Source organism: Chrysochloris asiatica, unplaced genomic scaffold (assembly GCF_000296735.1).
Source record: "Chrysochloris asiatica unplaced genomic scaffold, ChrAsi1.0 scaffold00019, whole genome shotgun sequence".
Taxonomy (NCBI): Eukaryota; Metazoa; Chordata; class Mammalia; order Afrosoricida; family Chrysochloridae; genus Chrysochloris; species Chrysochloris asiatica.
The window spans coordinates 6,699,334-6,714,252 of record NW_006408537.1 but is presented as its reverse complement, the minus strand read 5'-3'; the positions used below and the strand labels follow the sequence as shown (position 1 = coordinate 6,714,252).

Here is a 14,919-nt window from a genome sequence, read left to right as displayed (position 1 = left end):
AAGACTGTTGTGGTACAGTAGTGAATAATTGTTATCAGGACTGACTGTGAGGGTTGGGAATGTAAAGGTAGACATTTTGTAGCAAAAGGAGGGGCGTGCTTGACTTTGCAGTCCAGGAGCAGAGGTCCCTGGGACCATCAAGGGAGAATAGCGGAGTGCGGGACCCTACCCAGAGGAAGAAACAATGACACCAGAGATGGAGGCAGAGATGATGATGTGGAGAGATGGAGTGACTGGGAACTCTAGACACAGAGAGGGAGAGAGGCTGTGTGCTGGTCACGGGGAGGCAGGCTTGCAGGGTGTATACCCTTTGGTTGTTTGATGATACATGGAGTTTGTTTGATGATACATAGCCATGGCGATGAAACAATATACGATAGGATGACTATAAAGCTAATGTTCTCCCATGTAAACTATCACATAATTCACACACACAAAAAAAAAACACTTAAAAAAATCATTTTCATTTCTTCTCCAATGAAAAAGCCATTAAGTAATCAAAAACAAGGATCAACAGAATGAGAAATCTTTGCAGCTGCTTATACCATCTTTAGTCTGTCTGACTCCAGCCAAAACTGCTTCTCTCCAGAGTCCCCAGCTGTGAGGAGTATGATTTTGACTGAAGGAAAAGTGAAAGGAGCAACCTAGTTTAAGTTTGAAACTTATTGTAAACAGAGTTAGTATTGCCTTGGGACATGTCAGTGTACAACAGTTATGATAATTCCCAGTAAAGTGGGCTGGCTATGAAATTCAGGCTATACCAATGCAGTTACATTTGCATACCATTCAAGTCATTAGCCAATTGTTTTAATGTAATAGTTGTGTCTTTATTGTAGCCAATAACATATTTTCCTCACTAAGAAGATATTGTGTGCTGATTTTTGTTAATATCTATGTTATACTTGATTCACAGGCTTTAGGAAATGGGATTTTCTCTCTTTCTGTTTAAATATTCAACATCCAGTACCTGCCTTGATTTTATTTACTTTTAGTGCTCACCAATGCGCTTTTAAAGGAGCTCTGGTAGCGTAGTGGTTAGGAATCGAGCTGCTAACCTCAAAGCCATCAGTTCGAAACTACCAGCGGTTCCGCGGGAGAAAGATGGGGCGTTCTGCTCCCGTAAAGATTTCCAGCCTCGGAAACCCTGTGCAGGGTCACTATGAGTCGGAACCGACTCCAAGGTACTTAACAACAACAATGCACTTCTAAATATAGTAAGAATTTTAGCAAAACACTCATCTCTTTTTATCTTTTAGATAGAACTCTGTGACTCTTATACCTTTAAGAACAAGCCTTTGGAAAACCCATTTGCTCTAATCAAAACAACTCCAAAGCTGTAAATGAATTTTTTGCATCAGAACTTTTTCTGCATCTAAGGTTTAGCACTTAACTTGAAGAGGCTGGGGGAGAAGAGGAGTATCTGTTTTATGTCTGTCACCCAATAGGGAATGTAGAAGACAAAGCATATGTCTGAGCACTGTAAAAATCCATTCCTTTTACCTGTTGGTTCTATAGTCAGTAAAAACACAGGATCAAACTGCCAGACAAGATAACAAGGCAAAGGGTTTACGTCATTCTCTGCCTTTTAAAATAGCTTTAATTGCAATCTAAGAAATAACAAGTCACAACATTTAGAAATAATTTAGAGGACTTTACCTCTTTAGCACGTTGAGGATGCTAATTGGTAGATAGCAAATAGCAAATACCAAAAGCACCACCATTAGCATCCGGGCTGTTTTCCGTCTGGCTCGGATCTGCTTTATTTCAGCAGCCACAGCGCTAATCCGGGACTTGGTCTGCTGTCCTGACCCTCGAGGCTGTGCAACAGGATGCAGGGGCTTCCATTTTCTCTGAACTACAGATGATGTTCCAGGGATCTGAGAAGAGAACGGGAATCAGACCGTTTATTGCTATCTGGCATAGGAAAGTTCCATTTTAGAGAAGTCATTAGAAGATGGAGTTAATTAGAAGAAGGTCCCTGAGGCTTGAGGTTCAAGTTCTGACAGCTTTGAGGAGCTGTTTTTGCAGAACATTTGTAGAGTTAGATGATAGGATGAATGCCAAATAGCAGTTTGGGATGAAACACAGTTGAAATATTGCATTTTTGTCAAATTCTAAAGAGAATTGGAGTCCTGGTGTGGTGCTGTAGGATAAGCAAGGAAGCGACAGAAGTAAAAACTGGAGACAAAGAGAGTTACAGGGATAAATTCCGTATTATCTTATTATAAATGCTGGTTCAGCTCAGATACCAAAACTTGCTAAGGAAGAAAAATTAACAGGTAATTTAATTGCAAAAGTAAACTGAATGTATTTTTTTTCCCATGGGTCAATACTGCCATCTACTGCCAGAGAGAGAGAGAGAGATGGGACATTATCACCTATTACCTTATATTCTGTCATCTGCTTCTCAGTCAATCCAAACCACTGAATGAAGGGAATAAAATATACATACATTACTGTTGTTGTTAAGTGTCCTTGAGTCGGTTCCGACCCAAAGTGACCCTTTATAAGGTTTCCGAGGAGCAGCTGGTGAACTTGAACCGCTGACCTTGGGATCAAACTGACCTTGCAGTCCAGCGCATTAACCCACAGCACCATACCAGGACATATACACATACATAAGGAGCTCTGGTAGCGTAGCGGTTACGAATTGGTCTGCTGATCTCACGGTCAGCAGTTCGAAACTACGAGCTGTTCCGCGGGAGAAAGATGAGGCTTTCTGCTTCCATAAGATTTACAGCCTCGGAAGACTTGTACAGGGTTGCTATGAATCGGAACCGACTCCACGGCACATAACAACAACATATGTGTATATATATTATATATTCTCTGTTGTTTGCTATTAGTTATAAAATCTTTAAAACCAATTTTCCAGTACAGTCCTTTAAAATACAAACAAAACCATTGAGACTCCCCTTTACTAACATTTCAGATTGCTAGACTTTAGCAAGTAACATAATTTGTACTTTAGCATTTGTTTTCCCTGATACTAACCGGGAGCCCCTCCAAGTATAATATTTTCTTAATTACAAATTCATGAAGATTGATAGGACTTAGTGAACAGAACAAGAAAAATCAGCATGTGTAATTTTTTTTAACTGGAAAATATGCCAACAAGGACAACATAAGGCCATTCTAGGTCTATGTATTCTTAGGCCTCTGGGAATGGAAGTAGATACATTCTATTGTTTTATAACCACAAGATCCAACCACCTCTAGTCGAATAATCTTTAATTTGAGGACAGAATTTTACTTTGATGTTAACTCAGATGAGTTAATACGATTTTCTCTTTGTCTGTATCTATTATCTCAAAGAAGAAAACAGAATTGATGTTAATGAAAGCTTGCCCTTAAATAGAAAAACATTTGACCAAGTTATTCCCTTCAGAACTCTGCATGTTTGATCTTAGTAATGGGCATACTCAATCTTCTAATCCATTGATGGAGAGAGACAGGAAGTGACTTCTTTCCTCTCCAGGAGTCTCTTTTTAAATAACATTTGTGGAGAAGCTGCAATGGCAGGTGGAAAGTTCCAGAAGAGCATTAGCATGAGTAACCCTGTAAGTGTCTGTTAAATGGCCTTGAACTGTTTGCTAAATGATGTCTGAGAGATAATTTCAACTTTAGTGACTCTATTATTGAGTGTTCCCCTGAAGGAGAGAATCAATGTCCTGCATCTGATGACTTCTCCAACCACTAGCAACAGAGTCCCATAATGAGAGACTGTTACAGGCAGCATAGGTCTTGTCACTGCTACCAGAAAAAAATATAATGATGATGTCTCCTATTAGATAAGGAGCTAAATAAGGACACAAGATGCCTAATGCTTCACTCAATTTACAAAAGCAAAACAAAATAACATAAAGCAATTGCCTACAGTGACCCCTTGACTGAAAGCAGAGAATGCCAGAAACAGGTCTACTTGTGCTTTAATAACTATGCAAAGGCATTCCACTGTGTGAGTCACAAAGACTATGGATAACATCGTGAAGAATGGATATTCCAGAACACTTGATTGTGCTCATGAGGAATCGGAACATAGACCAAAAAGCGATTTTTCAAACAGAACGAGGAAATATTGAATGGTTTAAAATCTGGAAAGGAATACATAAGGGTTGTATCCTTTCACTATACTTATTCAATCTGTATGCTGAGCAAATAATCTGAGAAACTGGATTGTATGAAGCCGAATTTGGCATCAGGTTTGCAGGAAGATCCAGTAGCAACCTGTAATATGTTGATGACACAATCTTTCTTGCTGAAAGCAAAGAGAAATTGAAATACTTACTAATGAAAGTCTAAGACTATAGCCTTCAGTATGGACTGTACTTCAATGTAAAGAAAACAAAAATTCTCACAACTGGACCACTAAATAACATCATAAATAGTGGTAAACAGACTGAAGTTGTCAAAGACTTCAATTTGTTTGAATCTATAGTCAATGCTCCTGGAAGCAGTAGTCAAGAAACCAAAGGATACACAGCATTAGGCAAATCTGCTGCTAAAGACTTCTTTAAAGTGTTCAAGAGCAAAGATGTTCAGTTTGAGGACTAAGATGAGACTTACCCAAGCCATGGTGTTTTCAATTGCTTCATAAGCATGTGAAAGTTGGACAATGAATAAGGAAAACTGGAAAATAATTCATCCATGTGAATTATGTTGCTAGAAAAGAAAAGAATTATGGACTGCTAGAAAAATAAATCAATCTATCTTGGAAGAAGTGCAGCTTAATGCTCCGTAAAAGGAAAAATGGAGAGACTTAGTTTCTCATACTTTAGGCATATTATCAGGAGGGACCAGTCCCTGGAGAAGGACATCATGGTTGGGAAAGTGGAAGTTCAGAAAAATAGACTCCAACAAGATAGACTGACACAGTAGGAGCAAAAATGGAGTCAAATATAACCACAATTGTGAGGATGACACAGGATCAGCAGTGTTAGGTTCTGTTGTGCATAGGGTAGCTATATTTGGAACTGAGCAGATGGCGTATCATAGGTTGCTACTGGATCTTCCTGCAATCCTGATGCCTAATTCTGCTTCATAGAATCCAGTTTCTCAGATAATTTGTTCAGCATACAGATTGCATAAGTATGGTGACAGATACAACCCTTACAGTGACCTCATGAGTGTCAGAATAGAACTGTGCTTCATGGAGTTTTTAGTGGCTGATTTTTAAGAAGTAGCCTTTCTTCTAGCACAGCTCTGGGTGGATCTCCAACCTTTCAGTTAGCATCCGAGAGAAGTTAAATGCTTTTACCACCCAGAAACCCCTCACTCAAGGGACCTACAAATCTCCACATTGATAGCTACCTATGCACTCATAATATTAACAGGAATCACTGATACTAAATTCATACTAGGCCCTACAAATACTTTTGAGTAATCCTTACAGCATCCCTGAAAATAGTTTCAAATCCTATTTTGAAGTAGATATCGAGAAGGGGTTAATTAAACATTCAAAGCTCCTATCTTAATTAAATGGCAAGTCTGAATTTGTACCCAGATTTATCTGATGGTAAGACTCATTGTTTCCCATTCTTATACATGGTTTCCATTTTTAAAATTAAAGACAATGTGTTAGTGAATTTTTTATAAGTCTAGTGACATGAAAGCAAAAATGATCTTACAAAAAGGTTTGGAGAGGGTTATCCTGGGTGTCTGTCCATTTCCTGTAATATCAGGATCCCAGGAAATGGCGTTCCCCTCCTATGTCATAACCATGAAAAGCACACATACACACAAATGCACCACTTTTATTCCATGATTACAAATCATCTTTGTTATGAAAATTAATCTATAAAGTGGCATTAGCAATGCCTGGTAGTGTAGTGGTTACGAATCGGGCTGCGAACCTTAAGGCCAGCAGTTCGAAACTACCAGCCGCTCCACGGGAGAAAGATGAGGCGTTATGCTCCCGTAAAGATTTACAGCCTCGGAAACCCTGTACAGGGTCGCTATGGGTCGGAACCGACTCAACGGCACTTAACAACAACAACTATTAGAAATAGGACAGAAATGATGGACATTAAAATCTTTGCAATCTTAAGAAAGTGTGATCATGATTAGTTTATAAAGGGAAAGTCCCTTGCAGATATTAAAAGGGGAAAAGGAGAACAACCAATATATTTTCGTACTTAATTACAGTTGACAGATCACTTGAAAGAAAAGATCGCCAAAATTATATAGTAAATACAAACCTTCCGACCGAGAAAACTCCAGACCTAGTAGGTTATTCATGAATTCTACCACACATTAAAGACCCCTGGTAGCATAGTGGATTATGAGCTGGGCTCCTAACTACAAGGTCACTAGTTTGAATCAACCAGTCACATAGTGGAAGAGAGATGAGGCTTTCTGCTCCTGTAAAAACCTTACACAGGGTTGCTATGAGTCAGACTGACTCAATGGCATACAACCACCATCACCACCATCACACATTAAAACATAAATAGTGCCAGTTGTATACAGACTCTCTCTGAAGGTCAAAGAAAAGATAAACACTACAACTTATCTTATGAGACCACAGTTACCCCAACAATCAAAGATGTAACAACAACACACAATAAACACAATTTCAAATATCCCTTACAATAGAGATGAAAAAAACCTTGAAAAAATGTATTATCAAATCAAATCTTAAAATATATTTCAATGGTAGTAGAGTTTAATAATTAGGGAATATCCATGCAATGCAATATTGGTTTACCATTCAAAAGTCAATCAGTATGATGTATTATTTTGACAAAATAAAATAACAAATATATGATCTTTTTAGTTAAGAGAAAGTATAAAAACTCTTAGTAAACTAGTAATTGAAGGAAACTGTCTCAACCTGATAAAAGAAATTTAACTCTCATGTTGAAAATGAAAACTGAACACTTTTCTCTAAGATTTGGACCAAGGTTTGAATTCTTCTCTTTACCATTACTTCTATTATGAAGGCCCTATCTGGTGTGATGCTGTGGGTTAATGCGTCAGACTGCAAAGCTGTTTGAACTGCAAGGTTGGCGGTTCAAGCTCACAGCTGCTCCTTGGTAAGCCTATACAGGGTCACTATGGGTCGGAATCAAGTTGACGGCACTTAACAACAACAACAATCCACCAGCTGCTCCTTGGAAATTCTATATAGAGTCGCTATGAGTCGGGACAGACTCAAAGGCACTTAATAATAAAAATTGTTGTTGTTAAGTGCTATTGATTCAGTTCCAACCTATAGCAAACCTGTATTGGGTTTCCCAGGAGTGGCTACTGTGTTTGAACCACCAACCTTGCAGTTTAAACTGACTTTGTGGTCCAGTGCATTATCTTGAAGAGTGCCACACCAGGATTCAAAAAAAAAAAAAATAGTACAAGAACAACAACAACAAAAATAGATACAAGTTATACAGATTGAACAGAATGATTTCGTATCATATTTTTCACAGATACCATGACATTTATATAGAAAAAAAACTATATCATGTACAAAAAAAAGTGTTACTGATGTTAAATGCTTTTGAGTTAGTTCTGACTCATAGTGACCCTGTATAGAGTATCCAAGGAGCAGCTGATATGTTTGAACTGCTGACCTTCTGGTTAGCAGTCCATTGCTTATCCTACAGCATTACATCAGAACTCTACAAAAAAAGCTACTAGAGTTAATAAATGAATTCAGCAAGATACAGGACACAGAAGCCATTAATAAAAATTAATTATATTTCTATGTACTAGCAGTAAACAATAATAAAATTAAATTATAAAACAATACTTTGCGGTTATTAATTATCTCAAAATTTTCTTATTTGTCAAGCTAGAAATGTAAGCTATTAATTTGAGTACTTTCCAAATTAAAAAAAAAGCATTTACAGCTATTAATTTCCCTCTAAACACTTCTTTTGCTACATCCCGTAAGTTTTAGTATGTTGTTTTCATTCTTATTCATGTCAAAATGATGAATTGTCTTGGTTTTCCTGGGAATATCAATTAACATATCAATTTAAACAATCTGATTGAATTAATGCTAACCATTTCAATAATGTAATAAATAAATAAATAAGTAAATATAAACTTTGTTCCAATATAGCTCTCCTATCCTCTCATCTTTTGTGTTGTTATGGTCATTATATGCAATATAAGCCCAGTCTTCACAGTTTTCTAAATCTTGCTCCAATTATCTTTTAAATAAGATATAGACAGATAAGAGTTATAACTAAACAATAGTTATACTCTTTTATATTTACCTAATAGCTACTTTAAGGAGCTCTGGTAGTGTAGTGGTTATGAGTCCGGCTGCTAACCTCAGGTCAGCAGTTCGAAACTACCAGCTGTTCTGTGGGAGAAAGATGAGGCTTTCTGCTCTGGTAAAGAATTTCAACCTCGGAAACCCTATACTGGGTTACTATGAGTTGGAACTAACTTCATGGCACCCTACCACCACCATCATAGCTACTTTGGAGTCCTGGTATGACCCTGAAGGATTAGCATTGGACTGCTAACCACAGGGTTGGTAGTTCAGACCCTCATTTCACTCCTAAGGCTTGCTATGAGGTGGAATTGATTAGATGATGGTTAGCAACAGTAACAATGTTGTCGTTAAGTGCTGTCGAGTCAGTTCCGACCCATAGTGACCCTGTACAGGGTTTCTGAGCCTGTAAATCTTTTATGGGAGCAGAAAGCCTCATCTTTCTCCCACAGAGGGGCTGGTAGTTTTGAACTGCTGACCTTAAGTTTCTCAGCCTGATTCGTAACCACTATGCTACTAGCACAGTTACTTTAATTGGTGCTTTTTATTCCTTTCAGGGATTAAGTGATTATTTTACTCATCCTGCCTCTGCAATTTCATTTTGCTGTGCATTTCCTCACAGTTGGCAGTGTCTTATCAAACATCAATTGTTTTAAGTTTTCATAGAAGAAAATTGAAGAATGAAGCACAATATAAGAGACTGTGAAAAGAGATAAGAAGAGATAGCTTTTTTGAATTATTGTGGTGGTGGTGATGATGTGCCATTGCAGAGGTTCTGACTCATAGCAACCCTGTATAGGGTTTCCAAGGCTATAAATCGTTATGGGAGCCAAAATCTTCATCTTTCTTCTGAGGAGTGGCTGGTAGATTGGAACATCTGACCTTGTGGGTAGCAGCCCAACTCATAAGCCCTATGCTACCAGATCTCCTTTTTCGAATTTCACTTCTTAGAAAATCAAAATACGGTTTCACACTAAAATACCTATTACAGTTCATCTCTAGTATATCACACAGTACCTGACAGGTTGTCGTTGGTGTAAGTGCTGTTGAGTTGGTTCCAACTCATAGTGACCCTGTGCAATGTCTCCAAGGAGCAGCCGGTGGGTTTAACCATAGACCTTGTGGTTATCAACAGTCTAGTGCTTATCCTACAAGGCCACAATATGACTCATCTGACACATTGTGGGTACTTAATATTTTTAAATGAATATTCATGAGTTCAGATAATGTTTAAAATTAAAGTTTTTATTTATATGAAGCCCAGAACTGTGAAACATACTGGCAGATACTGAGTTCAGCAGTTTTTAAAATAGAACTTTTAGTAAGTTTGTAGTTATCTGGCTGAATTCTCTGAGTCACATTGTTAAAGAGATCATTCAATTAAATGATTATAGCAAAGTGTTGAATAGTTCTTTTAATGAGGTTTAAAGTTCTTGAGAAAGTCCGACAAGGACATATGGCTTGCTCCACTAATAACCTTATACTCACTAAATTCAAAAGTATGTAACAATTCCATGCATCTCTGTAATTGTAAATGAATAGGACAGGTCTTCTATTTGATGGCCCACTTGATGTAGCCTATGGCACACATAATGCACTAGAACTCCATTTATAGACATTAACAGTTAGAAATTGAGAGAGTTGCTCAAGCAGAATTCTACATAATCACCCATTTGGGGTTAATTTACTTTACTGTGTCTGCTAAAGTGAGCTCAGTTGAACTTGCCATTTTCCATTACAATCTGTTTTGTAAATGTTTTTAGTTTCACAGTTCAAGCATTTTACTGCAGCACTTCTGAATCATGTGACTTGTACTAGCCAGAACAATTCTTCAGAAGAATGTGGATTATTTGTAAAGAATTTTGAACTTATTTCCGAGCTTGGGAAATTCAGAATTATAAGCTTAAATAAAAGAGAAATAAATAGGTTGAGTTTTGGGCACTGTCTATTTATTCAGCAGCAACAGCAAAAACTCTTTTTAAAACATTTATTATGAGAAGGCATCAGGTCAATTAAGAGTTGGGATTAAAATTGTATACAAAGCAGATTCAGGTACAACTTTCAAGGAGGTTATAGCTTGGTTAGTCTGAAAATGAGTGGGTAGGCAAATAGGAGCATCTATTACTCATCTATAAGTAATTCAAGCTAGTGAGTTGAAATAGGGAAACAGGAAAAGCTCTTAACATTGAACACACCCAGTCAAAAAGCTCAGACTAAACTAGAAATATCTTTGCTACTACAAGTTCATTGAATGCCTTTCCCCGCCTTGCTTCAGGTAATTTTTAAAAATCAACTTTTTTTATGAATATTTCTCTGAGTAACTGGGCATTGGATTCCCCTGTCCTTTCCTTTCTCATCACTTTCCCTTTTACTTCTATTCATTGTTATGTTGTAAAGCATTTATTAAACTACTAATTTGTGCTGTTATTGTTAATTGCCATTGAGTCAGTTCTGACTCATAGTGACACTATATAGGATTTCTGAGGAGCAGCTCATAGGTTTGAACTGCTGAGCTTGTGGCTCAGTGTAAACCCTATAGCACCACAATAGGAGTCCATGTGGGCTAAGCAGGTGCTATTGGAGAGATTCAAGATAAAGGCCAAAACACACTCTTTTTCTCCTAGTAGAACTGAGGACATCGATGACTATTAAAAAAAAAATAAATTTAAAGGTAATATAAAAGAGGTATGTTTAAGAAAGCAGTCACATATAAAATTCAACAAATGCCTGCTATTTTATGTAGCAGAATCTCTTTGAAAAGCTGATTAACAGTATGCATTATTGAGGTATTTTACTTACTGCACACGTTCTAGGTACATGTATCTATTTATCTAATATGTATTGTAATTCTTTGAGGTTGATGCTCTACTAGCCTACTTTCAAAATTATAAAGCAGAGGCAAAAAAATTTTTTTAAAATTGACAGAATTAATATATCTAATAATTGGCAGAGTCAGCATTTGAACTCATGCATTCTTGCCCTTGATGTTTGTGCTTCAACATGTTTATATCATTCTCCAGTATCTACTCCCTGTCTTGTAAGAAGATCCCCCTTGCCAGGTGACTTCTAAGTCTTTCTGTAAGAGGAGAATACTTTCAATCATTATCACTAAGGTTAACCATGTGACTTATTTGTGCCAATGAAAAGTGTGCAAATATAAAGTAGGCCAATAAAAAGCAGACAATTCAAGATTTATTATATATTCTCTTCATATCTATTGCCCTTTCCTTCAATTAAAGAATGACATGCTCCAGGATAGATTTTGAAAGACCAATAACTTACTGAAAATTCCCTTTTTAAACAACAAGAAAGGTGATTATACATACGGGCTTCAGCAAATGGAATACACATGAATCAAATTGACTACATCTGTGGGAGAAGACTGTGGAATAGCTCAATTTCATCAACTAAAATCAGGCCTAGGTCCGACTGTGGAACAGACAATCAAGTGCTTATATGCAAGTTCAGGCTGAAGTTAAAGAAAAATTTAAAAACCCAACAAGAGCTGAAATATGATCTTGAACACATCCCACCTGAATTCATAGACCATCTCAAGAACAGATTCGATGCTTTTGATATTAATGACTAGAGAACAGAAAAACTGTGGGATGACATGCAGCACATCATAAAAGATGATAACAAAAGGTCATTTAAAGACAGGAGAGAAGAAAAAAATCAAAATGGATGTCAGAAGAGACTCTGAAACTTGCTCTCTAGTGTTGTTGTTGTTGTTGTTGTTGTTAAGTGCTGTCAAGTTAACAACAACTTGGTTGTTAACTTGGTTCTGATTCATATTGATTCTGTATAGGGTTTCCAAGGAGTGAGTGGCGAGCTGCTCTCCAGTGTAGAAATGCTAATGTGAATGAAATAAATAAGGAAATAAAAGAACTGAACAGAAAATTTGAAAAGACAGTTTGCGGAGACAAAGTAAAATATCATAATTTAATGTGCAAAGACCTGGAGTTATAAACCAAAAGGGAAGAACATGCTCAGCATTCTCAGGCTGATATAATAGGAGAAAAAGTTCAAGCCTCAACTTCCAATATAGAAGGATTCCAAGGATAAAATATTAAATGATGCAGAGAGTGTCAAAAGATGATAGAAGTTCCTTTTAAACAAACAAAAAGCCCCCCAAAAAACCAGGCTGGAACCATGGAGAGTGTCGAAGAGAAGGAAAAGAAGGTTCCTACTAGGCCAGAGACCCTTAAGAAAAAGAGAAGTAATTTCGCAGAACTAAAGATCAAGTACCTGAAGATGCTTCAGAAAACAAGGAGGAAAAAGCCTATCACAAGGAAGACAGATGTACAGAACTGAGATTTGAATGGGTAGGATGGCAAGAAAAGCAGGTAATTTCTATATACCTGAAGATCCCAAGCTGGCATTTGTTATCAGAATCAGAGGTATCAGTGTTGTGAGCTCAAAGGTTCGAGAGGTGCTACCGCTTCTTTGCCTTCGCTAGAGCTCCAGTAGCACCTTTGTTAAGCTCAACAAGGCTTCAATTAACATGCTGAGGATTGTGGAACCAGATATTGCATGGGGTACCCAAACCTGAAGTCAGTGAATGAACTGATCTACAAGCATGGTTATGGCAAAATCAATAACAAGCTAATTGTCTTGACAGATAACATGTTGATTGCACATTCTCTTGGGAAATATGGCATCATCGGCATGGAGGATCTAATTCGTGAGATCTACATCATTGTGAAATGTTTCAAAGAAGCAACTAACCTCCTGTGGCTCTTCAAATTATCTTCTCCTTGTGGTGGAATGAAAAGGCGAACCATTTTATAGAAGGTGGAGATGCTGGCAGCAGGGAAGACCAGATCAACCGTCTTGTTAGAAGGATGAACTTAGGTGTCTACCATGATTATTTCTGTAATCTGTTCAGCTAATAAAACAGTAAATGTTCTCAAATTGAAAAAAAGAAAGAAAGATGATGGAAGCTATATATACAGTCACTGTAACAAAACTAAATGGTAAATGTTTAATCATTTCAAGAGGTAGCACATGATCAAGAACTGATGGTACTGAAGGAAGAAGTCCAAGCTGCACTGAAGGTTTTGGTATAAAAGAAGGATTTAGGAACGGACAGAATACATGAAATCTTTCAACAAACTGATGCAGCACTGAAGGTGCTCACTCATCTATGCCAAGAAATTTGGAAAACAGCTACCTGGCCAATCAATTGAAAGAGATCCATATTTGTGCCCATTTCAAAGAAAGGTGACCCACTGGAATGTGGAAATGATTGAACTGCATCAATATCACATGCAAGTAAAATTTTGCTAAAGATAATTTTAAAAATTACAGGAAACTGCCAGAAACTCAAGCCAGATTCAGAAAAGGATGTGTAACTAGGGATATCATTGCTGATGTCAGATGGATCCTGGCTGGAAGAAGTGAACAATGTTTACTATGCTTTTTTGATTATGCAAAGGCTTTCAACTGTGTGGATCATGACAAGCTATGGATACTATTGTGAAGAATGGGTATTTCAGACACTTGATTATGCGCATGAGGAACCTGTACATCGCGACCAAGAGGTAGTCATTTGAACAGGACAAGTAGATACTGAAAGATTTAAACTCAGGAAAGGTGTGTGCCAAGGCTATATTATTTCATCATACTTATTCAGTCTGTATTCTGAGCAAGTAATCTGAGAAGCTAGATTATATGAAGAAGAATGTGGCATCAAGATTGGAGGAAAGTCATTAACAGCCTGCATTATGCAGATGATAAAACCTTAATTGCTGAAAGTAAAGAGGACTTAAAATACTTACTGATGAAGGTCAAAGACCACAGCCTTCAGAATGGGTTGCACCTCAGTGTAAGTAAAACAAAAATCCTCACAACCGTATGAATAAATAACATAATAATAAAGGTGAAGAGATGGAAGTTGTCAAGGACTTCATTTTGCTTGGTCTGTGGTCAACACAAAATGAAACAGCAACCAAGAAGTCAAACAACACATTGCTTTAGGCAAATCTGTGGCACAAGACTTCTTTGAAGTGCTCAAGAGAAAAGATGTCAGATTTAGGACTAATTTGTGTCTGACTCAAGCTCTGGTATCTTCAGTCGCCTCATATGAATGTGAAAGTTGGATGTGAATAAGAACACTGTAGAAGAATCAGTGCCTTTGAATTATGGTGTTGATGCAGAATCATAAAAGTACCATGGACTGCCAGAAGAACAAAAAAAATCTGTCTTGTTAGAAGTATAGCCAGAATGCTCCTTAGAAGCCAGGATGGCCAGAATTTGTCTTTTCCTAGTTTGGACGTGTTATTAGGAGGATCAGTTCCTGGGAAAACACATTATGCTTGGTACAGTGGAGGGTCCGTGAAAAAGAGGAAGATCCTAATGAGATGGATTGGCACACAGAAACCTACGATAATAACTAACACCATAAAATATGTAGCACTGGTCTTATAGACAAATGATATGTGTTAAGGAAACCATAGCTGGATCTGTAACATTACAATCCATGTTATAGTTCTACACATTTGCTACTTTTGACAAAAGTGTTGGAAAACAAAGTATTATTTAATGTTCCTATTGGCTACATTTAAAAGTCAGGAGAGAGATGACTTCTTAGAAAAGAGAGAGAAAAGATCTTAAAATTGTTGAAAAGGGGAGCCCTAGTACCACAGTGGGTTGTGAATAGAAATGCTAACTGCAAGGTCAGCAGTTGAAATTTTCTT

General features: G+C 37.3%; 1 protein-coding gene across 2 annotated transcripts in view; it reads right to left on the bottom strand.

The window, feature by feature from the left end:
• HCRTR2 (hypocretin (orexin) receptor 2) overlaps window positions 1-14,919 on the bottom strand; it is a 159,896-nt gene that overhangs the window by 10,293 nt on the left and 134,684 nt on the right. For both annotated transcript variants that reach the window (XM_006835726.1, XM_006835727.1), the window contains exon 5: window positions 1,657-1,877. In XM_006835726.1, the coding sequence (XP_006835789.1) occupies window positions 1,657-1,877 (221 nt within the window). The remainder of the gene's footprint in view (window positions 1-1,656; window positions 1,878-14,919) is intronic.